General features: G+C 42.1%; 1 protein-coding gene across 2 annotated transcripts in view; it reads left to right on the forward strand.

Moving 5' to 3' along the window:
• Positions 1-18,852, forward strand: part of ASCC1 (activating signal cointegrator 1 complex subunit 1) — a 727,350-nt gene extending 708,498 nt beyond the window's left edge. For both annotated transcript variants that reach the window (XM_085603842.1, XM_085603843.1), the window contains one exon: positions 16,191-18,852. In XM_085603842.1, the coding sequence (XP_085459968.1) occupies positions 16,191-16,307 (117 nt within the window). In that variant the 3' untranslated portion in view covers positions 16,308-18,852. The remainder of the gene's footprint in view (positions 1-16,190) is intronic.
• The last annotated feature ends 8,447 nt before the right edge of the window (positions 18,853-27,299 follow it).

Consider the following 27,299-nt stretch of genomic DNA (forward strand, 5'->3'; position numbering starts at 1 on the left):
ACGACCCTTTATGCTGTCTATATTGTGCACCTTACCGCGTGATGTAATCAGTGATGTCATTTGAGATGTCATCAGTGATTTCATCAGTGATGTCACTGACCATGTGATGAATGATGTAATAGGCGATGACATCAGCAGTGCATTGCGGGGGCGTGAGTTATAGTTAGCTCAACTAACTATAACGGACGAATTTCTCTGGTTTTGTATGAGTAAAATGTGCAACTAACTATAACGGCCCTGAAACCTATGGCTTTTTCAGTGAATATATATATATATATATATATATATATATATATATATATATATATATATATATATGATCAAGGCCTGCAAAGGCCGAAACGTGTCATGGCGGCACAGCGCACAAACTAAATAAAACAACAAACTTGCACAAAATAAGAGGAGTCCGTTCCTCTTTCCCGGTTACAGGGAACCGCGTGTGAAAAAAGACTGTTGCAATATATATATATATGTATATATCGATATATATACACACTCTTCATCGTTTTCACCTTTGGATACTCCAACAAACGGGTCCGGACCACGGTAATCAGTGCAATAGTTATTCTTTACTGGTGCAAGTCGGCATAACGCGTTTTAGCTCTCACGGAAGCCTTGATCACATGATAAAGTTGTGCGTTACCATTGCTGTTTTTAAAGTGACTAGTGCAAGCGTTGTGTACCCCACGTGTGCAAAATACTCAATGGACATAAAAGAGTTACATTTGTATTTCCTCCGGTTCAAGGATACATAAAGTGACAATAGGCACAACAAATAAATGTCTGTTCAATATACATTTATAAAGACAGTTTGGTTCTTAATAAAATTGCAAGTTACGATACTTCAAAATGATATTTGTCAATTGACTTTATATATGTATCATATCCATCAATCCATTTTTGTCTAGTTAATGTCCAAGCGTATGTTCCAATTGGTGCTAACAAAGTGCTGTTGTGCTGCAGTGCAATGTGCTTATCACCTATAACCCTGAGTGCTTTGTAAGTGTGGTGGTTGAGACAGATTTCGTTCTTTGGGTAAATGCGGTTGTGCATGTATTATTCTGTGTGTTTACTGTTACTGGAGCCCCAGTATACTACGCCGCGGTACCATTCCCTTCTATGCACTCATTGTGTGGATTTTTATCTGAGATAAGTTTAATTGGATGTAGTTCATTTGGAGTCAAATAGATTCATGACGTTAGTTATATCATTGCATTATCTAATGCTATAACCCCAGTTGCATGGGCTGAGCATAGTCACAATATTCTGTGCTCACCTTGTTCTGATTCATGCCCCTGATTAGATTGGACCTCCCCTAGGCTGCAATGTGGTGATTCCATTGTTGTCTGGATGCTCATACCGGTGTAAATACCAAGTGGCAGATTCAATTCCTTAGTCGTAAGCGAGTTGTCCATGGTGCAATATGTACCTTATATGTAGATTAATGTGCAAAATGTGCAAAATTGTATACATGTGCAAGCTTTCTACATGTACATTGTGCAACATGGCTTGTGCAAAATAGCTTTGGTGTCTTCCATATATTATCAACAATGCAGTATTAACAATGATCAATGTATTTAAATGTAAAATATTATAAATAACAATATCAATATCTAAAATCATGGTAAAATACCAGATTTAAAACATCATTATACACAGATAAAATAGCAATAAAACTTGAATAGGACCTAAGCTAAAAGCCTTGCATAAACTTAATAAGTTGAATTAGAAATGCCAATGTATAAATACCCTTAATAGATCACAAACATGTACTGTTGCATTCAGCCCTGTTGGATGTTTTGAATTCAGCTCTAAGATGTATCTAGTCTCCAGTTGGCGCAATCGTTGTTTTCTATTACCCCCTCTTCTACTGTGTGGTACAGAATCTATCACATAATATTTGAGGTCTTGGCTCTTAGATTCATGATTGCTTTTAAAATGGCATGCCACCGGATAGGTATTGTCTTGATTATTAATCGCCCGTATGTGTTGTAAAATTCTTTTGTGCACCTGTAATTTGGTGCTGCCTACGTATTGTAGGTTACATGGGCAGATTAAAATATATACAGCATATTCAGTCTTACACGTCAGAAGTTTGGTTATTTTTATGCTTCTGGCACTGAATGGTGTTGTGTATGTTGTCCGGTTTCCCCTTGTTGGCAAGCCTTACAGGTTTTGCATTTAAAAAAACCTTAATGCGTCTGTAACCAGGGTGTATTGTCAATGACCTCTGGGCTGGTTTTTACTAACTCATCCGCAATTGAGAGACCCCTACTGTATGTGATAGAAGGTCGAGTCGGTAGACTCTTGCCAATAATGGGGTCACTTAGTACCATGGGCCAATTGCTTGAAATGATTGGAGCTGTCTATGTTGTTGGCTGTATTGTGCAATGATTCTAAATTCATTGTTGGCTACCGTATGACTATTTGCTAGCTGTATGGCGGGATTTTCAATACTGGGGTGCTTTAATGACAGTAGTTCATATCTCTCCTGACGCATAGATTTTAAAATGGCGCGTTCTATCACCCTTCTGGAGTATCCTCTCTCAAGAAACCTCACCCTGCTAGTTGCCTGAGCTTCCCTTAGATCTTTGTCATTGCTATGGATCCGCCTCAGCCGAAGCATCTCCCCATAGGGGATGCAGTTTATCAGATGTCTGGCATGGGAACTACTTGCATGTAACGTAGAGTTTCCCGTGGTCTCTTTACGGTATAGTTTGGATTCAATCTTGTTGTTGGCCACATAAATCTTAGTATCTAAGAAGCTCACTTCTGTAGCACTGATGGTTGCTGTGAATTGTAGGTTTAATTCATTAATATTCAGTGCTTGAACAAAATCATTAGCTTCGTTTGCGTTGGCATCCCAAACCTCAAACTGGTCATCGATGAATCGTAGCCACATCTTGATATTCTTAGTCATCACCTGTCTGTGTTGGGTTTTGAGGACCAACTTCTCCCACCAGCCCATATGCAAGCATGCATAAATTGCGGAGAAGATGGCCCCCATGGCTACACCTCTGATTTGTTTGTACAATAGATTGTTAAACGTGAATATATTGTTCGTTAAGCAAAATTCCACCATCTCAATTGACATTTCGTTTTGGTTAACTGTAATTTCTGCCTTTTTCTCCAAATAAAATCTCAATGCTTTTAAACCATCTGGATGTCGAATACTGGTATATAATGAACTTACATCCAGTGCTATGATTAAATATTCTGGTTTCCAATTAAAGTCTTTGAGTTTTCTTAAAATATCACCGGTGTCACACACGTATGATGGCAAAGGTTTGACTGAGTCTTGGAGAAAAAAGTCAACATATTGAGACGTGTGCTCAAGTAGGCTGTTCCTGGCTGATATTATTGGCCTGCCAGGCGGTTTCTGTGGATCTTTGTGGACCTTAGGGATGAAATAGATCGTGGGTACCACTGGATAATCGTTCTTTAAAGCTTTATACTCTTGAGCTGGTATCACCTATTTGTTTTTCCTTGTCACTAGTTTAGTACAGTAGGTTGTATACATTGATTTAATTTCAGCAATATTACTTTTGGTGTAGCATGTATTGTCTCTTAGTTGTTTGTAAGCCTCATTTGTGTAATCCTCTTTGGACATCAAGACAATGTTCCCACCCTTATCCGAGTTGGGGATAATGATGCTGTTTTTTTCTTTCAATCTTTTCATGAGTAGATCGTATTCTTGGTTTTGTTTATTGTATTTCCATCTTTTACTTCTGATTGTTAGATTCAATTGTTTCACTTGTTCCACCACTCGTTCGTGGAAAATATCGATGGAATCCCGTGTCATAATAGGGTTGAAAGTCAATTTGGCTTTGAAAGGTGTTTTTATGCCCCGGTTCAATTTACTTCTTACATTAGGGTGGTTAGATTGAGTTGATTCAGTTACATTGGGTGCAATGTTTGTATCCTCAATGACTATTTCGTTACTTTGCCAAAGTTCTTGCAATTCTTCGCAGAAGGAGGCATCTGACTGTGTCACCTGAGTACCAATGGTCTTTGCCGTCCTTTCAGTGTCATTATCATTTGTAAGACTCACTCCTCTCCTGTTTAAAGCATGGAACTTCTTGAGATTTAGCTTCCTTACACTTTTGAAAATATCCAACCTGGTTTTGGAATAATTGAAATTTCTCGCGGGGCAGTATGAGAGGCCCAAACTTAATATTCTTTTATCCGTGTCACTGAGTGTTATGTTTGATAAATTCATAATTGTCCTGTTGATGTCACTCCCTTTGTTTATTTGCCTCTCCTCCATCCTCCCCATATCCTTTGGTTTTGGCCTGTTTCTATTGGCCTTCCTTCTTTGTCCATGTTTGTGGCTTTTGTTTGTCCATAGTTGGTTTTTTGGGCTCGTGGTCTGATGGTTTGCCTCCTGTTGTTGCATAAAAAACCCAGTTCCTCATAAAGTGTGTGTTTTTGTCTTGGTTGGCTCTTCCTTGTGTCATGTTCAGATTCGCTATCAGGGGCAGAGCTGAGGTCTGATTGAGAGGTGCTCGAGGTAGGTTCCCCGCTCCTGGATGTCCCTGGCCTTGGTTCTGTCATTTTATTGTTCCTCATTGATCTCATTACCTCATATTTCTTCGTGAAGGTGAAGATCTGACCTAGTTCGTAATCTCAATGAAATTTAAACGTTTTCCTTTCCTTTATTTTGTCTTCTTCCTTCTTTAGTCTGACCATCATTTCCTGACATAATTTCAATTGTTTCTCCGTCTGCCCCAAGGTATCTAATTCTTCATTGATCTTTGCTATTTCGTCAATATTGCCCGGTCGATGTCGGCATACTTAATTAATATCGTTACCAGCCGTTTTGAGGACTCTAAGTTGCAGTGGGCCCATTCACGCATCATTGCCGGGTTTGGGGATTCATAACTTGGGGCTAAAAGTATCCGTAATCCTCGCGGTATCCGATCTACATCCAAATATCTCTGCAGCGAGCGGGACTCCCACCACTTACTTGGTTCTGCTCGCATTTTTTTCTCAAGTTTTTTGAATTTTTCTTTTAATGATTCCGTTTTGCTATTGATAACTGTGTCAGCACTTTTATCCGTAATCATCACTTTCCGACAGTCATCAAACATTTCCAATACTGCAGCTTTTCTTTCACGAACTATGTCAGCCGACATTTGCACAATGTTAAGTATATCACTTGGTAAGAGTTATTTCGTCATACAATTCAGACGTCACTCCTTCTCCAGCACACCTTTCCACCCCATACTGCCTATATCACGTACCTCAGTAGTTTCACGGTCCGTCCAAATCCTCCGTTTCAGTCCGTTCCGATATACTTTGGCTTTATGGTGTTCCTTGGCACAGGGGTCACGACAGCACAATCCCTTCCGGATTTAGTTAAGTACTTTCTGATTGCCCCGGAAATCTTGCCTCTCCAGCTGCGTCATTCCCTTTCGGAAAGGGGGTCCGTTTGAAACCTGAAAAGAGACCACGTCGGCTTTTTATATCCACTTGTCACCGTTTTCACCTTTGGATACTCCAACAAACGGGTCCGGACCACGGTAATCAGTGCAATAGTTATTCTTTATTGGTGCAAGACGGCATAAAGCGTTTCAGCTCTCACGGGAGCCTTGATCACAAGACAAAGTTCTGCGTTACCATTGGTGTTTTTAAAGTGACTAGTGCAAGCGTTGTTTACCCCACGTGTGCAAAATACTCAATGGACATAAAAGAGTTAAATTTGTAGTTCATCCGGTAAAAGGATACATAAAGTGACAATAGGCACAACAAATAAATGTCTGTTCAATATACATTTATAAAGACCGTTTGGTTCTTAATAAAATTGCATTAAATTAGACCAAGTTACGATACTTCAAAATGATATTTGTCAACTGACTTTATATATGTATCATATCCATCAATCCATTTTTGTCTAGTTAATGTCCTAGCATATGGTCCAATTGGTGCTAACAAAGTGCTGTTGTGCTGCAGTGCAATGTGCTTATCACCTATAACCCTAAGTGCTTTGTAAGTGTGGTGGTTAACACAGATTTCGTTCTTTTGGTAAATGCGGTTGTGCATGTATTATTCTGTGTGTTTACTGTTACTGGAGCCCCAGTATACTACGCCGCGGTACCATTCCCTTCTATGCACTCATTGTGTTGATTTTTATCTGAGATAAGTTTAATTGGACGTAGTTCATTTGGAGTCAAATAGATTCATGACGTTAGTTATATCATTGCATTATCTAATGCTATAAACCCAGTTGCATGGGCTGAGCATAGTCACAATATTCTGTGCTCACCTTGTTCTGATTCATGCCCCTGATTAGATTGGACCTCCTCTGGGCTGCAATGTGCTGATTCCATTGCTGTCTGGATGCTCATACCGGTGTAAATACCAAGTGGCAGATTCAATTCCTTAGTCTTAAACGAGTTGTCCATGGTGCAATGTGTACCTTAAATGTAGATTAATGTGCACAATTTGCAAAATTGTATACATGTGCAAGCTTTCTACATGTACATTGTGAAACATGGCTTGTGCAAAATAACTTTGGTGTCTTCCATATATTATTAACAATGCGTTATTAACAATGATCAATGTATTTAAATGTAAAATATTATAAATAACAATATCAATATCTAAAATCATGGTAAAATACCAGATTTAAAACATCATTATACACAGATAAAATGTCAATAAAACTTAAATAAGACCAAAGCTAAAAGCCTTGCATAAACTTAATAAGTTGAATTAGAAATGCCAATGTGTAAATACCCTTACCAGATCACAAACATGTATAAAGATCCTCTGTTACATTCAGCCCTGTTGGATGTTTTGAATTCAGCTCTAAGCTGTATCCAGTCTCCAATTGGTGCAATCGTTGTTCTCTATTCCCCCCTCTTCTACTGGGTGGTACATAATCTATCACATAATATTTGAGGTCTTGGCTCTTAGATTCATGATTGCTTTTAATATGGCCTGCCACCGGATAGGTTTTGTCTTGATTATTAATCGCCCATATGTGTTGTAATTTGGTGCTGCCTACGTATTGTAAGTTACATGGGCAGATTAAAATATATACAGCATATTCAGTCTTACACGTCAGAAGTTTATATATATATATATATAGATACCTAATCTAGGGAAATAAATTAGTACACTGGAAAGTGATAAATAATTGATTTTTCAATTGCTTCTTTCCCCCTATAATCCTTTTTAGGTCTCGCCTGACCCAGCGCATGCGCTGGTCTGGCGAGACTTATTGAGAGGGCTCCAAAAAGTGCTACCAGGCCAGCCTAGAGCTACAGTGCATGTGCGCGGGCGCGCGCGCCGCGCTTTACCGCGATTACTTTCACTTTCGGGGCCGCACGGCCGCTTTGATGTTTGATCGTGATCGCGATCACGATCACTTTCACTTTCGCGGCCGCAGGGCCGCTTTGCATAGCCAATAGGTCTCGCTTTTGGCACCTTATAAGTCTTTAGTTATGCAACTGTTGCATGGCTAAACCCTTATAAGGTCCCAAAGGCGAGACCTATTGGCTATGCCAATGCTTGTTAATTATTTTAATTAATACCCCAGAGAGTCACTTTGTGTGTTACATATTGTGCAGGTTCATATATTCACTTCCCTTGTGAGGTGCCATCAGACTGGATTCAGAATTCCTTACCTTTTGTTACTTTCTTTCTGCACCCTTGGACATGGATCTGGAGTTTTGCTGACAGTGTGCCCGGGAAATGTCTCCTGCAAAAACAACAGACTTCAAACTGTGCGCTACTGCAGGGAGCAGATGTCGTCAACAGATTAATGTTTTCTGCCTCTGGTGTTTACAGTCTAGGTACACCTCAAAGTTGTGTGACAAATGTTCCCTGATGCACCTAAAGACAATCTCAATCACAGTGAGGGAGGTAAAACTAAAAGCTAAAGCAAACAACAAGTAAGGTAGGACGCACCTCAGGCACGGGCCCACTCTCAGTCATGGCCCTGTTTCCACTCCAGGTCTTTGGAGGGTGCACAGTCGTCCCCTCAACATCCGTAAAGCAGACTACTGGCACCCTTCTTCGGATTGACTTCTGGTGCCTTTCATAGATCTAAAATGTGCTACATGACAAAGACGAGGATGTGAATAATTTACTCCCCCTTCACTGTGCTGATGCTTGCTATTATCCAGGTCTGCTAAATGCTAGTAGACTCAACACTTTCCCTGAGATAGACTTGGATCACCCAACCGGACAGATCCCTGTATAGTGTGTTTCCTACATTGTATTACTCTATAGAGCAGCAAAAGTACTTGACTTGCAAATACCTGTAACAGAGATTAAGAAAATAATTTAATAAAGATCTTGCAGCCTTAGCCTGTGGCCTCAGAGCCTTTGCTACTCTTCAACAAGGCCCTGACGTAAGCTTTTAGGGTATCCTAGTCTAAGCCTGGTCTAAGCTATACCTGTAAGCCGCCCTTTATCCAAACACTATTGGCCTTCCACTGGTAGTCCAACCTTCCTGACTTAGCATCCAACTCCTAAGAGCTTAGTAGTTAAAGCATCTACTAGTAAGGAGAATCCAATTGATTTCCCCCCTTCGCCATCAAACAGGGATCTAAATGAATTGACACTTTTGGAAACGAATCTTCTCTTCTGTCAGCTTGACCTTGCAGCCCTTAAACACCTTTTACCTTTTGGGATGGTACACATATGCCCTCTGGGATATGGCCATGAGATCTTGCCGCCCTTCCTTGTTGAATTTAAAAGCACCTTTGCTTAGAAAATACAAGATAAACAAACTGTAGCCAAATGTGTTTTGAGAGCTGGACTGGACATGAATGATTGTGTCAGGCTTGCCATGGGCACCACTGTGATAATTCTACACTCTGCATGGATATGTGTCACAGGATTATATTGGGAAATGTATGCATCCCTGAGGAGCGTGCTATTCAGTCGCTCAAACATTCATTCTGTATTGGAACTCTCAAAGACAAACGTGTTATGGAACACTCCTTAGGCCTCACTGCATCAGCTCGACAATTCCACCAGATGTACCCACGGAATGTCAGCTAATGCCACAGACAGCCCTCACAACTTGTGCAACCACGAGCTCCACCTTCTTGCAGCTACAAGGGCTACGGTAGTGGCAGATGCCGTGCACACCACTAAGCATAACAATGGATTGGGCCCTTGGACTTGGAGGAACACGTAATTTTAGATGACAAACAGGTTGCGGCCTGGTACGGTTTGGGGGCCCCATGCGCGCCAGTGTGATGGTCCTGCGCCGTTCATGGATACACGCCTCAGGTTTATCTGGTTATGTGTAGGCTTCCCTGACGGCCATGCCATTCAATGGCTGCAGACTGTTCAGTGAAAAAAGACTGCTTCTCTGTTGGAATGCTTCAAAGACAGCCGTACTATGGCACTGTCCTTGGATCTGATTTCCGGCTCCACCAGCAGTACTGGAAGTTCAGAGGATACACGCATGTCTTGCTTACTGCCAGAGTCAGCCCTCACAACCCATACATTATTCACCATAGACTTTTCGTGCCGAGTTGTAGCCTCTTTGGCTAAATGTATTATGGACGTTCAGCTTTCCTGCATGTGTCACACAGTTGGCACACAAATAATTTTAAGACTGGATTGGACTGGCGTTGATGCAAGTGTCAACTTTTTAAATGGATTCGAGGCAATACGGGATTAGAAGTCCTACAGCTGCCTGACTTAAAAAACAAGGTTCTGATGTTAGGGGGTTGTCCCTTCTGATAGACCTCTAACTGGTAGCTGGACAAACTAGACCAATGTGTCACCCAGACTCAGGCTGTCAGAAATTTGGGGATTGTTTTCAGTAAGACTCACTTTTTCTCCATAAATTGAAAAACTAACATCTTCTTATTGCTGATAACTAAAGAAATGTTTCTGCTTAGTCCCAGTTTGGCGCATTATGCCATCATTCATGTGCTCGTTGGATCTCATCTTGACTATGCCAGTGCTCTTTATCTCAGACTTCCAACATACCAACTCTAGCACCTTCAACTGGTGGCGAATTGTGCAACACACCTGCTTCTCAATCTACTGCACCACACCTCAATTTCTAGTTAGCTGTGCGTTATTTCTTGACTCCCTGTCAAGAAATGCAGCTGTGATATTTATTCTACACCTTGGCATGACTGTAGCCCTGTTTTCATCAAGCGATTATTCTTGTGGTATGCTCGCTCCAGAGCCATACCCTCTCCTACAGCTTTTTTTGCTGCAGATGCCCAAGATAAAGCATGACAAGAATTCATGTATTTTTTGCTTATCAGGCAGCCATCAAGTGGAGCTCAAGTTCCCTTTATCTAAGTTGTCAAACCAACTTCCTCAGCTTTAGGAAGCATCTCAAGACCCGTATGATTATTCAGTTATCATAGATAGCACCAGGACATATTTGGGTAATCACATACTTTATAGATATTTAAATAAATGTGCCCTTCCTGCAGTCCCACAGGAGCAGGCGCTACCTTTTGTTTATGGTGGAGTCAAAGCAATTACAATTCGTCACTCTTCCCTTTGGTTGTTGTTTACAAAGGTGTTGCCAGTGGCCGCGACCCATCTTCGCATGTCAGGGATACATGTATTGCTGTACCTCGATGGCTGACTGCTGTAGGTGGGACACCACAGTCTGCCTCGGGCCACCTCCAAACAATGGTCACCCTTCTTTTATACTTGAGGTTCTCCATCAGCGAGCCAAAGTCAGACCTGATGCCTGAACAGAGGACCAAGTTTATTGGGGCCATCCTGGACACTGTGGTCTTCAGGGCTTTTCTGCCACTGCAGAGTCTGGCACATTCAGTTTATGATCATGATTTTTCAGACAGACGCTTCTGAGACTTTTTGGATTTTTGGTCTCTTGTTCTCTGCTGGTCCCACATCCTCGCCGGTACATGCAGGCTTGGCAGTGGAACCTCCTCCTCCAATGGGGTCAACACCAGCACTGTCTTTCGGACAACGTTTGCATATCAAAGGAGCCTGCGTGGGACTTTCGGTGGTGGCAGGTGAATGCCAACCTGATCTGCAGCAGGCTACCTCACCCATAGCTTACTGTAGTGATGAATGTATCGTCTTAGAATACGGTTGAAGTGGAGATCACAAACCTTTGATCCCCAGTAGAGCAGAAGCTCTACATTAATCTTCTGGCTGCTGTGCTCTTTGTTTGGCTATGAAGGATTCCCTTCCATCCATGAAGTTAAGCCAGTTCAGGGCTTGACAAACAACACAACCGTCTTCTTGTACTACAACAAGCAGGTATGTGTGGAGTCATGGATGCTGTCTTAGGAGACACTAAGCCTTTACAAATGGGTGGACCTGTAGGGGATCTCCCTAGTGGCCAATCATTAGGTGGTCTCACTGAATGCCAAGGCAGAGTAAGTCAGCAGATGTCAGCTAGTGGACTTTAAATGGTGTCTTAATTTGGAGGTGGCTCAGGGCATTTTCCCCCTGTAGGCCTTGCCCTAATCTTATCTTTTCACCACCACTGAGAACAAACAGTGTCATGTTTACTGTGCTCTACCCGCTACAAGACTCCGTAGGAAACGTACTCTGTCTGCATCACAGAACAAGTCTCCACCAGTTTCCTGTTACTCCTCATGCACGAGTTCTGAAGATCAGGAAGGATCAGGTTCATAACATTCTGATAGACCTGATTGGACCAGGAGAGTGAGGCACCCCAATCTATTCAGCCTGAGCATTTGCCATCCATTCCATCTCCCTCTACGGGAGGACCTCCTCTCTCAATAAACAAGGCAGGCTCCTACACCGAAATCTCCCTATCCTGCTTCTCTGTGCATGGAGATTGAACAGCGACAACTGATCAGTTTTGATTTACGTGCTGAAGTAGTAGATATCTTGCGGCTAGGCACCAGTCTATTATGGTCATGGGGCATAGTTTGGGCTGGGTGCGAAAACCGTCAGGTTGGCACTCTGCAGCACAATGTTTCTTATGTTCTGTTGGTTTTGCTATTTCTTGCTCAGCAAGGGTTTGCAGTGGTCACAGTTAAAGGTTATTTTTCGGCTCTTCCAGATTTTCTATGTTTGTTTATTGAACCTTTGTTATTCAAGTCACTCATTTTGATATGTTTTCTATAAGGACTCGCATATGTGCCCCTCTGACACCTTTCATTATGTATCAATGTTACCATACATTGCGGCTTATGTTGCTGCTGCGCATTCCTTTCAAACCCATGCACAGCTGCTCTCTGTGGATCCGATCTATCAAAACATTGTTCCTCATTGCAGTTATTTCTGCACCTCTCATCACTGAGCTTCAAGCACTGCCAGTAAAACTCCTATACACCATCTTCCCTGACAAATTGATGCTACAGAACCGTACTTCTTTTCTGTTCAAACTTGTCACTATTCTGCATATGTCAGCCGATTATCTTCCCTCCTCTGCATCCTTCCAAGAAGCGGCTTCACTGGATGAACCCAAAAAGGGCTGACAGTTTTTACAGTGAGTCCACAGAGGAGAATTAAGTCGACAACCAACGTTTTGTGGGCTTTGCCAGTGCTAAGATGGTAAAGGTGGTGCAGAAATGAACTTTGTCTGGTTGGATCATCATGTGCATTAAAATAGGCTGTGAACTGGCTTAGAAGGAGCCCATGAGGCCCTGCTGGCTCATTCCACCAGAGCCAGGACTTCGAGATGGCCTTGGTGGGGGATGTTCTAGTACTGGAAATCTGCCAGGCTGCTACTTAGGTGTCCGGGCATACAGTCATCAGGCACTGCTGTTTTGTCAGTAATGTCTGCAGAGTGGGTTGTTTCGCCCTCTCGATCCTGCAGGACTTCTCAGTGATAGCCCACTCCTCAGACCCTCCACGTTATAAGGTTCTTTATTTGTATCTATTCAAAAGAGTAGGAATATATGGCTAGAAGTATCATCAGAAGAAAAAGTCACTTACCTTTGATAATGCCTTTTCTGGTAGGTACTTTAACTGCTGATCCCTCTCCACCCTCCTTTACATTCTGTGGATTGGACCGTTTTGATTTTGAAAAGATATCAAGTTTGTTTTGATAGTCATCGTCAATCTGTATGGTTGAGCTGCATCTGTGGGTATAGAAGAGCTCAGGATAAATTGATGCCAGCACACAGGAGCAGCTCTTATATGCATCTCTGCAACAATACTTCTGGCGGGCATGTGAGGTCCCAGCAGAGTCCGATAGCTAAACCTGACGCCATGTGGAAACAATTGCTATAAAAAATTATGGACCTAGTGTGGACCTGGGGATATTCAAAAGGTGAAGAATCTGTGGTTAGATTGAGTATTCACCACAAAGAGCATTATCAAAAGTTAGTAACCTGCTTTCAGTGTCATCAAAAGTGTAATAGTAAGTCACTGAAAGGACAAGTTGGAAGACTAAGGTCATCAGTCCTGTTCTGAAATTGGATCAGTGTCTAAATATTCATGAGTTTTGTGTTGCAGATCTCCCAGTAATGCTTAAATTAGTCATCTTTTCCATGCAGTTTAGCTCTTTCAAATTGCATCTTTTAGTAGTGAAGCCTAGGCCACTTCCCCTTTGAAGGTGGTATAAATGGATAACAAAGCTCTACAAGACAGAATATATAAGAGTGGGCCGATCTATTCACTTCCCCACGGCGAGAGCTCCGGAATCGATCATTATGCGACCACCAAAGCTAAACTGCATCTTGTCGTTCACTTAAAACACCTTTCAGTGAAAGGTAATGCCCAAGGAAACGGGAGTCAAATTGCCAATGATTATGCCAGTAACCTGACCTTAGAATATGAACTAATCATTTTACTAAATATAATGGCAATCATTTTGCAAAAGAATGAAATGAGATTGTTGGTATCACAGAAAACAGAGCAATTGGATCATGCTAGACATAAATGGGCCTGTTCTAAATGTTTATGTGCTTAATGTTCTCACCCTATTCTCTCCCTCCTCTCTAAAAGTGAAGGGGTTTAAATATCATTCCTGAACAATGCTGGGTGAGAGAAGTTTACAAGCCTGACTTTCTTAACAAGGGTTAGGGGCCTTCCGATACCAAGATTTTTAGGTCACGGTTTTGGCTGTCTTTTTTATGTTGGCCAGTCCTGTGTTGCAGATATACACAAAGTGAGCTTTAGGTCTGCCCTCTGCTTATGATTGGATGGCGTTGTAGTCTATCGTCTATCTTAGTTGTCTCCTCTTAATTCAAAGACTTATATTCCTATTCATGTGTATGTGCCGTCCAGGAGTATTTCAGACTTGGAGTTTTGTGACTGCTTGAGTTGTATCCTTCCACTGGTGACTTTTCTTGCATTCAAGGAACTACTTGTTTTTTTCCTTTAAGCTTTTTATGGAAGTGCATGTGTTTTCTTGCTGTATCTCCAATGTGCTGCTTTCTCCTTTACTTTACCTCCAACCTCCTCACCCTGTGTTCCGTTCCTAACCCCTAGCTTGTCCATTGATTCACCCACCTCTCCCCATCCAACTTTGTATTTTCTAAAGTATTTCCACTCCCTCACCACTGCTGCTTTGTTTTTGCCCGCCCCTCTCCACCTGTCACCACTTCCCCTCTCCTACTTAATTTCTTTAAACATTTTGCCATTTCTGCGCTATCAGTGAATGGCCACCTTAAAATAGGTTTGACCCATTTCAAGACGGGCCTCCAAAAATGGGTTCATATTGTGTTAACAAATCCAATATAGTTGTATATGCAGTGAAATTGTAAATTAAAAAGTACACTATTTGTTCACCACAGACAGCTTGAGGTTTATAATGTAATAGATGCAGTACTATGGTAAGGGGCTGTTTCTAAGCCCTATTTTGTATCAAAAGACACTGTTTAGAATTAGGATATAACCACAACAGGCATTCTACATGACTAAGCCTATGTGTTTTTCCTTCTCGTGATTCTTAAGGCATCCCTTCGTTGGTTGTCAATGTTCCGTGTTTTGGGATTACACCAAATATAGGATTATAGATGGGTAACAGTAAATTACGGATGTATTTTTCACCAAGGGGTTCTGGGTGACTTCAAATAGACAAGGAGAGCAAAGCTCTAGTTGTCTATGATGTCCCTCAGAACTCTGAGGTGAAAAACATAATTCACTTTTTACCCATCTATAATCTTATGTTATATATGGCCACCAAAATCATCTGCCCCTGCCTGAGAGAGCTATACATAACATGCCCTCTCCTCCCTAATGCCAATGTGGAACATAAATATCTTACCTGCTATCCCTAACCAATCTCACTACCTTCCCTGCCTATCTTACCCCTCCTGCAGCTGGCTGTGCTTTCTGCTTTCAGTCAGAGCCGACAAGCAGAGCTGCGCTGACAGGCTACCAGGAAGCCTGTCACCTCGCCTGGAATTACTTTATGAAATCACAACAGCTGATAACCAGTTTTGTTATCAGCTGTTGTGATGTCATAGCAAGGAGTTATGACTTTCAGAAACTAAACAAAATTAGAACATTGGAATGTTGAGCACTTTGTTGAAAGCAGTGAAGTACTCCGGGCTTCTTATGGCCGGTAGAAACCCAGAGCATCAACATTCCAATGTTTAACAAAGGCCTTACAGAGCCCCCTTGGGCTCCGTGAGGCCTTCATTTGACAAATTAGAACATTCTGCCGTCTTGGGGCGGAGTGTTCTAATAGCCTCAGAGCTCTATGTGGCAGGCTCTACCGGCCATTAAAGGCCCACTCCCTTGTTAAAGGCCCATGTTGAACCCTGGAGCAGGCCTTTAATGGCTGGTAGAGCCAGCTATTTTGGGCTCTAAGGTTGTAGAGGCTCTCTATGAGAGCCATACGTAACAATATGGGGAATTTAAACATATTTGCACATGTACTTAATGAGACCGTTCTGCTCACCCATGAAGCAAAAGCATAGACCTAGCTGTCCAAGATGAGAGTAGGCACGAGGAGTCTTGTCGACTTCAGGATGTAAGCTCATATATAGTTGTAACTGTATATTGATGTGATTGTTTAATATTTTTGTGGTCTAGAAGAACCATCCAGAGAGGTTAACGGCAGCAATCCTATTTTGGGCAGGCAGTAATTATAAGATGCTTCAATAAGAGTAGCAGAATGAAGAGGCTTCTTGGCATGGGTTTTTGTGTGTTTAGCTCCAAGTCCACATACAAAATCCAATGTGGACCAGTGCATTTAGATGCTTCCTGCTTTAGCACTGACTTTCTGTTATTTGGAATATCGAATGTATTTGTTGTTGTGTTTTTGACTCTAGATTTCCATTCTTCTTTTCCAGATATTCACAAATTTCAATTTCGGCGAGCTGGACCTGAAAGCTGTGCACATCTCGGAGAGGTTCTCTGTGGACAGTTCTGGGTATTATGCCTCAGCTGGTCAAATCTCTTTCAACTGAAGCATCACACATAGCATCCCGTATGCAGGACACAAGGTGTAGACACCAAATCTGTTTGCATGTTTGTCTTATGACTTTAACAAAGTGGAAACAGCCGCCCATGTTTATCTTATTTAAGCATCTGAATGATGGCCATTATAATACTTGATCAGATAATCTGCGGGCCAGTGGTACATTTTACTGTGTCTGCCCCTGTCAGCGGTTGCTATGAAATTCATTTTACAGTGGCCTAAATTCAACCTCAAGAAATTGATTATTCTGCACATTATCATGATTCCCTTTGTTATTGCTGCTGAGCCGGTTACTCAACCGAACTATGGTGTCCATTAGGATGGCGGGCGGACTTCGGTCCGCCCGCCACCCTCGCAGTGCTGGGACTGGCCGCCAGTGTTGCGGCAGTCCCACACTGCCAATTAGGATGCGACCGCCACCGTGGTGGTCGCATCCCGCATATACAACATTGTGGCGGGCGGTGCTGTGAGCAGCACCTGCCACAATGTAGTAATTGCATGTTGTGCATTGGCATGCACAACGTGACAGGCACCGTGCAGTGCCTGCCACCTTGTGTATGCCAATGGGTACCCCCCAAGTGCAGCCCCCCACCCCACCGGGGGCCCACAACGGGCCCCCAAAGCTATTCCCGCATGCCTTTCCATGGCGAAGTCTCCGGAAAGGCATTACACCGCCAACATCATAATATGGATGGCGGTGCCTGCAAGGCACCGCCACCATATTGTAGGCCTTTTCCACCCAGTAGGCATTGTGACGATTGCCTACCGGCGGAAAAGCGGCAGACGGTCTTTCCGTCTGCCGTGGTACCCCCTGCCATGCTAATGTGGCGGGGGGGTAAAAGGCCGTCCGGCGGGGTGTTTTGGTGGGCGGATCGCCACCGCCGGTTGGGCGGTAGCGATCCGCCCGCCATGCTAATGGGCCCCTATGTTTTCATTTAATAGACACGGTGTCAAGTGTTTCAGAAACACACAACACATACAAACAGAAAGAGTAGATATTTCAAGCACATCAAATTAAGTTAAAAATAGGCTTTTTGTGACTATACAACAAAATACATACTAATGATTGAATTCTGTGCACAGCAAACATCATAGGTGCGCACTGAAGCCACTTTCAGCATCTGACGGGGTTTCAAGTAAGGGGACGTTGGCCCTTGAGGTTTCAACAACTAGCCTCGGTTGTAATGATTTACCGATACCAACATTCTTCTAACGGTTGGGTTTATACCTGCTTCACAGAAACATATGTTCACTGGTGCTTCCTACAGAATACGAAATTGACAGGGATCTTGTTATTGTCTTTGATATTCTACATTTCATAAAAGGTAAAAGAAGAGATTGAGGGAATAAAATCAGCAGATTTTTCCTTCCAAAAAAAGCAGTAACATTGGCCTTAAACCAAATTAAAGTTCTTTGAGTGCAATTGATGGGCACTGTGACACGTGTATTCCCTCTTTATGTTTCACTAGTCCATATGCCGTATTACGGAGGGCACATCAGCCATTTCCACCCCTTTTTATGCCTATGGCAGATTTGTACTACCGAAGGGGGCACAGACACTTCTGCGATATTGATTGTGCCAATGCACACTGTGCGCCAATATGATCCCAAGGTGGTGTTCTTTCATTTGCATGGTGGTGTGGCCCCCTGCACTTGAGAGATGACATTTGCCCTTCTACCTATTCCTTAATACAGACATGGGCATGAGGGCAAAGATGCCATCGCCAGGCATACTATTTGTATGCCACATATTAGGTTTAAGGGTGGGATACACGAGCCCCCCCATAGGTATCCCCACACAGACAGGTCTAGTCACACACTGCATCCTCCTGCAGTGGGAATGGGAGAAGCATGCTTCTTCTAAGCATGCTGGTGACCCGTGCCGAGAGTAGGTGCAGGCAGGGGTTTGCCCCTACAGAAGCCACAATCACTATTTGGCGCACTGTTCCTGTCTGCGCCAAGTCCATCTGTGCACCATTTTACTTAACACTGTTCTAGGTGTCTTAAAATTAGCAACAATATGGATTTTCTTCTGACATATGACCACCCACAGGGATAGTGCGTCATTTTCTATAAAACTGCCCCAGGGATCTTCAATTAGCAGCAGTATTGATTTTCCTGACCTACGACAAGTGTCTGTTTGTTATTGTGGCAGTAATATGGCCTTGTTTAGTTTTCCTAGCACATGGAAATTAAACTGTCAGTATATTGCAATGTCCTGTCGAGCAGTTTATTAGCGTCTGGTGGCATTCGTCTGCAGGTTTATACTCATGTTAAAGTCTACAAACTGGTGTGTTATAGTGTTATGAACCAGTCATCCTGAAGACGTTTTGCAACTCTTTACAGTGTTTATTCTTGTTCCAGCAAACTGTTTCTTTTATAACAGCCAGGTCTTCCATGCTGCTATCAGCTATTCTCTGTGTGGTGCTTGCATTCACAGCGGAGCTGTAAAATGTACTGGTAATCCAATTTCTGCTGATTTGTGTTCACAACCAAATGACACAATAAATCAATGTGGCCCATGGAGGAGAGAATCACTGTGTGTGCTTGTTTTTTCTTTTTTAAATGCCCATCAACGAAAAGGAGGTTTGTGTGCAAAATCCTGAACAGGTAATTTGTATCTGTGTTTGGCATTTTAGCCCGCGCTATCAGTGTGGGTTTCTAGGCACATAAGTGAGGGATGCTGTATACAGATGATGCACTAAAGAAGGGAAAAGCTTGATAAAAAAAACAGCTAAGTTTTAAGGTCGCATCTGAATTGGTTTGAGATGGTTCGAATAGCAGATGTAAAGGTTGTGAGTTCCATAGTAGGGGTGCTTGGTAGGAGACACTACAGCCCCCAGCTTCCCTGTAAAACTCAAAAGTCCTCGCAGAGTAGTATGCCACTACTCACTTGTTAATGAAATTGCTAGTTAGTGAAGATGGGAGTCCAGGTGGTACATCGCATAAGAGTACTAGCTAGAGTAGGGCTACTAGATGCTTGGCTTCCAAATTGAGGTAAGGCGAGATATTTTGAAATTTCTAACTTGTTAACAGAAGGATAAAACATTTGGTATCCCATGTTAGCATTAGTGAGCTGGGAATCGATCCTAACCGCCAAACGTTTAACAGGTGGAACTGGTTTCAGGGGTCCAGGTTTTCGCGCAGCTGTATGCGCCAGTAAGTATTCAGCCATAGACCGCAACAGCCATTTACAAGAACAACATCGTCTTTCTCCTCCGTGAGCTTGAGCTTATCACTCCCCAACCAGTTTTATATGAGTCGCATATTGTGTTGGAACATGGCATGATTTGTTATCCAACCGGAGGAAAATTTGTGTTGTCTGCATACACAAAGACTCTGATTGCTGCCTCCGCCAATGTATATGGCTGCAATCTCATGGAAATATCAAAAATATGGGGCGACAATGCGGAACACTGCAAGACCCAATGCGACACACAATCTCTTTGCAAAATAAATGATTGAAGCGTTACCATCTTAGAGCCATTGGCTTAGAAATATTGGAGCCACTGCAGTGTCATACCTCCAATACCTATCGCTTTAAAATGGTCCATGAGACTAATGGGATCAACCATATCGAAAGCGTCCGAAAGATTCAACAAGATCAATGTGCTAACACGCCGAGCATCGGGGTGGATCCTTACTTCATCCAAAAATAAGACCAGGACAGACGCCATACTGTTTGCTGGGCAAAAGCCAGCCTGCATCATATTTAAAATGTTATAAGATTGCAAATGTTTAACGAGCACTTGTGCCACATGTTTTTCAAGCACTTTGGCCCCATAATGCCAGAAACAAAGAAATGTGTCAGACATTTTTGAGAACCAGTGCATTTCAGGTCTTTCTTCAGTAGCAGCATGATGGTTAACTTCTTAAAAATAATGATATCATGCTACGTTTTTAAGGAGAACAGAGTGGTACTGCGATCACAGGAGTTAACTGATTGAAAACCGCCCCTGGACAGGGAACACTCAATGCACCCGAATTCAATCGTCTTCATAAGTATGGTGATTTCTAGAACTATCGCAGGAGACAAAGTGGTGGGAGTGGATGACGCCTTCTCTTTAGACATATAAACTGATCCAGAGGAACATGAGCCAACATCTCTTCTCATAGTCCTCACCTCAACTAGAAATAAACTCATTGCGAGACAGGAATACACTTTTCAGAGTGTTCTGGGAGTGAGTGATCTTATTGGCTCAAAATACTCGTTTAGCTTCCAGGATGGATATTTTATAATTGTTTGGGCCTTCCATGTATTTAAGCCAGTCATTGGTTGAGAGCAACTCGCGCCATTGAGGGTCCAGGCGTCTGTTGGATTTACCCTGCCTCAGCTCTGCAGTGAATCAAGGAGCTGAGCCTTTGTACATAACAGAAGTGCATGCAAGAAAAATGTAATTAAACTTATGGTTATCTCTTTGGCGACCACCTGCTCAGCAAGAGAATATTTTGTTTACCCTCAGTCATGCGATGTGCTGCTGACATGTCTACAGAGTCCGAGGCAAAGTTGTCTATCTTTACTTTTTCCTGCTTTCAACAGACAAGGAAACAGCCTAGGTGTATCAGCGCAAGAAACGTTAGGGAGATGTGGGGGAGAATCTATTATAAGATGTAATTCTTTGGCAGTTTTCAATTGGTAAAAGGCTGAAAGTGACGGTACTGGAAACTGTTCTGAAGCTGTTCAATAGTTTTGAACACCTGGTACAATGTAAAGGACTTTTCAGTGACTACTTCCGCAAGGTGATGCTGTGTTTTACTCATGATTTTTGCTATTTCCTCAGCGCCGTATACCTCTTTCTTTAGGAAGTGTTGTAGAGTGGAGTAAGGTGTCGTAGAGTGGCATAGTGTAGAGTGGCATAAAGTGTCAGAGTGGTGTGCTGTGTTGTAGAGGTCAAGTGGAGTGGCATTTTTAGAGGGGAGGGGCATAGAGTGGACTAGAATGTTGTAGAGTAGAGTAGAGTGATGTGTTGTAGAGTGGAGTGGCGTGTCATTGAGTGGCGTGTCATAGAGTACCTCAATTGAGAAAAAGGGACCTTCTTCAAAGAATACTAAACCCTAGGGCAGGGAAAATGCATTTGAGAAAAAGAAAGCCTAGGCAATTAACTAGTCATATGTAGACCTCTATACTAAGCACATTGATATAAACATAGAATCAGTGTACTCAACATTTACATTAAAAACTTCATTTTATTAGTACAAACTCATGATAAAAAGTTGTTGATATCAGACATAGAGTGTCTGAAGACTGTAAGACAAATAAGACATATTATACTCAACAACATAACATAGACGTTTATATATTATACAAGCAAATATTTTAAAGGTGTTTCAAACGTTAATACAAGAACCAAACATGAATATAAAAGTTGGTTTCATGTTGAAACGTAGTGGCTTAATGGTGGAAAAATTATTTTTTTCTACGCGCGTTTCGGCGTGCTAAGCGCCTTCTTCAGGACAGCCACAGAAATTCCTAAACGAACAATAAAATGAACATATACATGACTGATTACAAACATACAGGGTACACTGAGTCTAGATAGCACACATATTTTTTGTCAGTTGCTATATAGCATGCAATGATATAAAACAACATAATCTCTGTGTAGGATTTTTCCAGAAGAGAAAAAGGGATACAAAAGATGTGCGGAAAGAATCAAGCAAAAGTGAATATGATAACACAGGTGTGTCTCGTTTAATTATTTAGAAAAAGTATAGACCCTTCAATACCAACGAAAATAAGTAAAGACTAGAAGCCGAGATGGTCTTGGTACCGAATTTCTTAGAGCCCCATGATAACTTTAGGCAGTAGAGTGATGTGACAATAAATGGGTCCAACAGATTATAGGGGGAGTTTACCTAGTTTAATCTATGGATTGAACCAAAATAGATGTTTGGAGCCAATGAAGTTATAGGAATTACCTGTTCTAAAAAAGGGGGGGGGGTGACAAACAAGGATTTAGAAATTAAAACTAAGATATTTTAAGAGAAAATGTAGCAAAATTCAGTACTTAATCTGATCTGATGGATAATATTACCTACATTTGAGAGCAGATGAAAAACACTGTATAAGTTTGAAGCGTTTGGATAAGATATAACGCCCAAGGCTTGTTATCAGTGTGAATCTTTCAAAATACGGCGCGATGCAAGACGCCCGTACTTTTTCAGTATTTTTTATGCACTATGGTCCTTTAATGCCATATTATTGTATTAAGAGTGGAAGTAACCACAATATTGGCCCGTATTTATACTCTTTTGATATTCATAACGTCCAAGCGTCCAAAGAAAGTGCTCAATAACATCGACAGCACACTGTTTTACTTTACATATGCATTAGCTATCGTCGTTTTTTTACTCAATTCTTTGTTCATGTTAAAAAAAATTTACAGTGACTATCCTTTGCTTCACTTTAAGATGATCGTCCGTGTTTGAAAATCACAGCTATATATATGATTATTTGAAAATCAAATAAAAGCAAGGTAACTATCTATTTAGATTTAAATCATTAGGCATATTTCCACACATTTTTTTTTAACAGCAATATAATGTGATGCTGTTTTTATTGTAGTTTCGTAATTTACAAACACGACAGACATACCAGCTCTGTTGGTCCGGTTTCTGGAGACTTGGGATCAAGTACCAGTATTTCATTGATTGATTCACATAAGGACCATATATATACTGTTTTTAGGTGATCACTTTCTTTAATATTTCATTATTAATTTCTGTTCAGGAGCCATATACAGGTCTCAGCATATATGTTCTTTATATCATTTACAGAATGTATTATTACAACGAAGTCCCTATTCAACTATCACCGAGTTTTTCATCTGCTCTCAAATTTAGGTAATATTATCCATCTCTTCAAATATCTTAGTTTTAATTGTTAAATCCTTGTTTGTCATGAACGTCAGCGCGCTGGGGTGGCGCCTATCAGGGCCAGACTGGGAACAGAAACCGGCCCTGGCAAACTGCTCAGCTAGCCCCCCCCGGGGTGAGGGGAGTGCAGCCGAGCAGTTTGCGAGGGCTGGTTTCGGCCGATTTTGTTACAGGGGGCAGATATTGCCGACCCCCGGTAACAAAAACAGCCCCCCATGGGCCCAAAACTGGCCCCCAACCTAGCGGCCTACCGTGGAAATGCCCGGTGCCTGCTATGGCCTAACCGGCCCTGGCGCCTATCTAGGCGTACACGTCACTTTCGGCATGGATGACGCTGATGGCGCCACGCGGAGCCAAACGACCACTCTAGCAGCATGCAGGGCTGGCCACAAAAGCTTTCCTGATCCAGTTTGACACCTGGGGGTAATTCTATGGTAAGGAATCTGTGGCTAGATAGAGTCTCTACCAGATAAGGTATTGCCGAAGGTAAGTAGCTTGTTCAAAAAGTGTTAACTTTCATTTGGGAGCATGTAGGAATGATGAGCTTGGCCTCTGAAGAATTGTTATTTAAAGTCCTGCTGCACACTGCATCCTTAAAGCAAGCCTTCGCATCGCAGCTCTTCGGAACCACTGCTGCGCCACGCAACTTCAACGCAGGACCTCGCATTGCAGCCTGCAGCTCATCGTGGCCACTGCTACGTGACACATCCTCAACGCAGAATCTCACAACGCTCCGCAACCAGGATTTAAGGTACTTTGTTCAGGTGGGCTAACTTGGTCCCTTTCCCCGGCCAATGCCCCATCGCTGTCAGCCTGAACTTCTGACTTTGTCCCAGTCTGACACGACCAGATAACCACAGCTGGCGCTTTGTGCTTTTAAGCACTATTCTTACTGAAATCTTTTAAATTGCAAATCTCTGGTTCTACTGACTTGATCTTTTTCGTTTTGGTGTCAAATAAAATATTACATTTTACTATATTTTTCTAAATTGTTGTGGAATTTTTCATGTATTGTGTTTTCACTTTAGTACTATTTGTGTGCTGGAAAAATATTTTACACATTGCCTCTAAAGCCTGATTGGTTCTGTGCCAATCTTCCAGAGGTTAGAGCACAGGATACATTGGGGTATACTTGTGTTTCACCCTGAAAAGAATTGTGGTTGTGGTTGGAGTAGGGCTTCACCCCCTCAATCAGAAACCCAATTTCTCACAACTGTACTTTTGGCTGAAAGGAATGTTCGCCATTATAGCTCTCTAAGTGACTAGGGAACCCTTCTCAGGTAAAAATCTATCTTAGGAAGTGAATAATTGCCTTGGCATTAGTTCTAGTTTAAAATTCCATTTAGAGTCATGTGTTGTAATAGTTAGTAATTACTTATGGAAAATGGATAAAGTTGGACAAGCTTTACTAGGGACAATGAAATGAGTACCCACATTTTGGCCGGGTGCTTCAGTTAATGGTAAGGAGCTAAGCGGTGAAAATCTGACTTTAGGAGTTTTATCAGCAGATTTATATATATGGTACTCTTGTTCATACAATTCGCTCTTGCAGTCCATGGCAGGCCACCTGGATTGTGTAACGTTCAAACATATTTACCCTTTATCAGCAAAGCACACAGTTTTGTTCTAGGCTCCACAGGAACTACCAGGACATGCCCCTTATTGAGCCATGTTATCTTCAATTGTTAATTCCTTCTAGACCTTTCTAGACGGACGCAGATTCAAATCTACTACCCTCTTTTTTGCACCAAGCCTTTATAATGATTTCTTTTATTTGTTACGCTCCACACGATCCTTTATAGAGTGTAACTATACACTCTTAATCCTAGCACCTATTCTCCATCCATCAGTCATGCTACAACCACACCCAATATCATTATTCTACTAATTGTCATTACATTTGCAAATAATCACCAGGATTGTTCGTTTTCTATGGTATATACTCAACAAGGAAAACATTTTTCAACTTTACAAGCTTTGCAAGATGTGGTAACATATTCCTTGATCCAACCCACCTTAAGTGCTCACTAGGAGATTGTGATAAACGCAAATCGAAAATGTCCGACCCTTAAAAAGGGTTATTAACAGCCAATGGAGAAACCAACAGCGCACGTTCTACTGAGTATTTAAGATCAGAACCTCTCAACTTGTGTGAAGCAAAGACAATGGTGCGATTTCAATTGAAATCCATTTGGCTCAGGCCAAGTTCCGACCCAGTTTGACTCTCTTCAACTGTGATCACAGATTTCAACGCTTCGTCAAGCAGGCATTGGGATAGCCAGTAGGTCTCGCCTGTGGGAGAGCTCTTGGCTTTGCCAATCAGTTGGGGGTAGGCAACAGGAGAGCGGGTGGGAGGGAACTTTATGGTAAAAAATTGATATGAAGTCCCAGTATTGCTTCTTTATCTTATGGAGGCTGGTGTTGGACAGGAATAAACAACAGGAATAACCTGAAGAAGGGAGGGGAATAAGCAACACAGCTGTGGGGGGATGTTTGGGAGAAGAATAAGCAACATGGACTGGGGTGAAAGGGGAAGATGCAGCACAGATGGGGTGAAAGGAGAATAGGCAACTAGTTTCGATTCAGGAGTGGAATAAGTACCATAGAGATGGAAGTGGGAAGGGAAAAGTAACACAGACGGGGTGGGAGTGGAATAAGCAAAATGGAGGGGTTGTGGGTGAGGGAAGAAGCAAAACGGACTGGAGAAGGATAAGCAATACGAACAGGGTGTCGGACAGAAAAAGACAACATGGACAAGACGGCAGGGGAAGAAGAAAGAATAGAAAAAATAGTAGCTCAACCATTACTTCGTTTGTTCTCCGGTCGAAAGAAGAGGAAGAGAAGTCAGCTTGTGCTGCTTAATTTGAAAGGAGCAAATGAGAGTGACAGCGAAGCCCATAAATGGGAAGCCATGGCCGGGATCCAAGACCTTTGTCGAACACAATATCTCTCCAAAGCGAGAGTAAATGCGCATGTGCGCATCACTGCAAGACCAAAAAACTGCAATGATGGTGCTTCTTATAGGTCTCCTTTTGCCCCTGCATGCGGTTACCACATTCAGCAGCTGATTCAAAGTCAACAATTTTCTTTACAAGTTTTCTCATTGGCGTTTTTTTCCTGGATAGTTTTTAATAAACTTTTAATACAACTGCAGGCATTTCAAGGCATGGAAATTGATTCTCCATGTACAATGGGGTCAGTGATTCTAATATAGAAAACACCAATGAAGGTTTTGGAACACACTCTTTCTGTTTCTATGACAGGAACAAAATCTTCCATATTGAATTGCATAATTTAGCCTTTTTCTTTGTTTAATGTTAATCCACTGTCTTTCATCTTTGCAGCAACTTTCGTATTGTTGATATATGCTTCTCCATTGATGAGGTGAAAATTAAAACAGCGACTCTCAAGTCGCATAATCCTTCTATCCCTTCAAACATTTGCTTAATTTATGTTCTGCTGGAAAACAAAGAATGCTGATCTTAAGCCAAATTGCATATGCCTGAATTGGTACTCCGCTTCTAGCATTAAGGATTTCAAGAGATTCATGGAAGCTTCATGCAGACTAACCTGATGTGCAGCCATAAAGTCGAGAGTAGTGAACACTTGCTTTTTGTAGCTTCATTACTGTCTCATGAATTAATGGCAATGGTTGGCAGTCAGCCACCATATAGCAATTAAACGGATAAAAGTCTATTCATAGTCTCATGTTGCCACTCCTCTTCTGGTAATCATAACTGCTGTTGTGAAGCATTCACAGACTTGAATCCCTGCTGAAAGTCAGTAGTAAATCACATTCTTATAAAAGTCTTTTCATTTGCATGTAAATCAGAAAGAAACCAGGTGACATTAGGTACAAGCACAATGGTAAACAGTACGGTGGCACATTGCAATACATAGCCAGGTAAATATTCACACTTCCCTGTCCCTTGTCCTGCCCCCAGCAACTCTCAGATTTACAAGCCTATCCAGCCCCTCTTGGTCCCAAGCATTTTGAGTGGCTCGCAATACAGGAATAAATAGGTGTCCCCGATCAGCATTCAATTTCCCCCACACCTTAGTCCTTTTGTGTGGACACCCTGTACATTCAAAGACTGCTTTCTCC

Source organism: Triturus cristatus, chromosome 1_2 (genome assembly GCF_964204655.1).
Source record: "Triturus cristatus chromosome 1_2, aTriCri1.1, whole genome shotgun sequence".
Taxonomy (NCBI): Eukaryota; Metazoa; Chordata; class Amphibia; order Caudata; family Salamandridae; genus Triturus; species Triturus cristatus.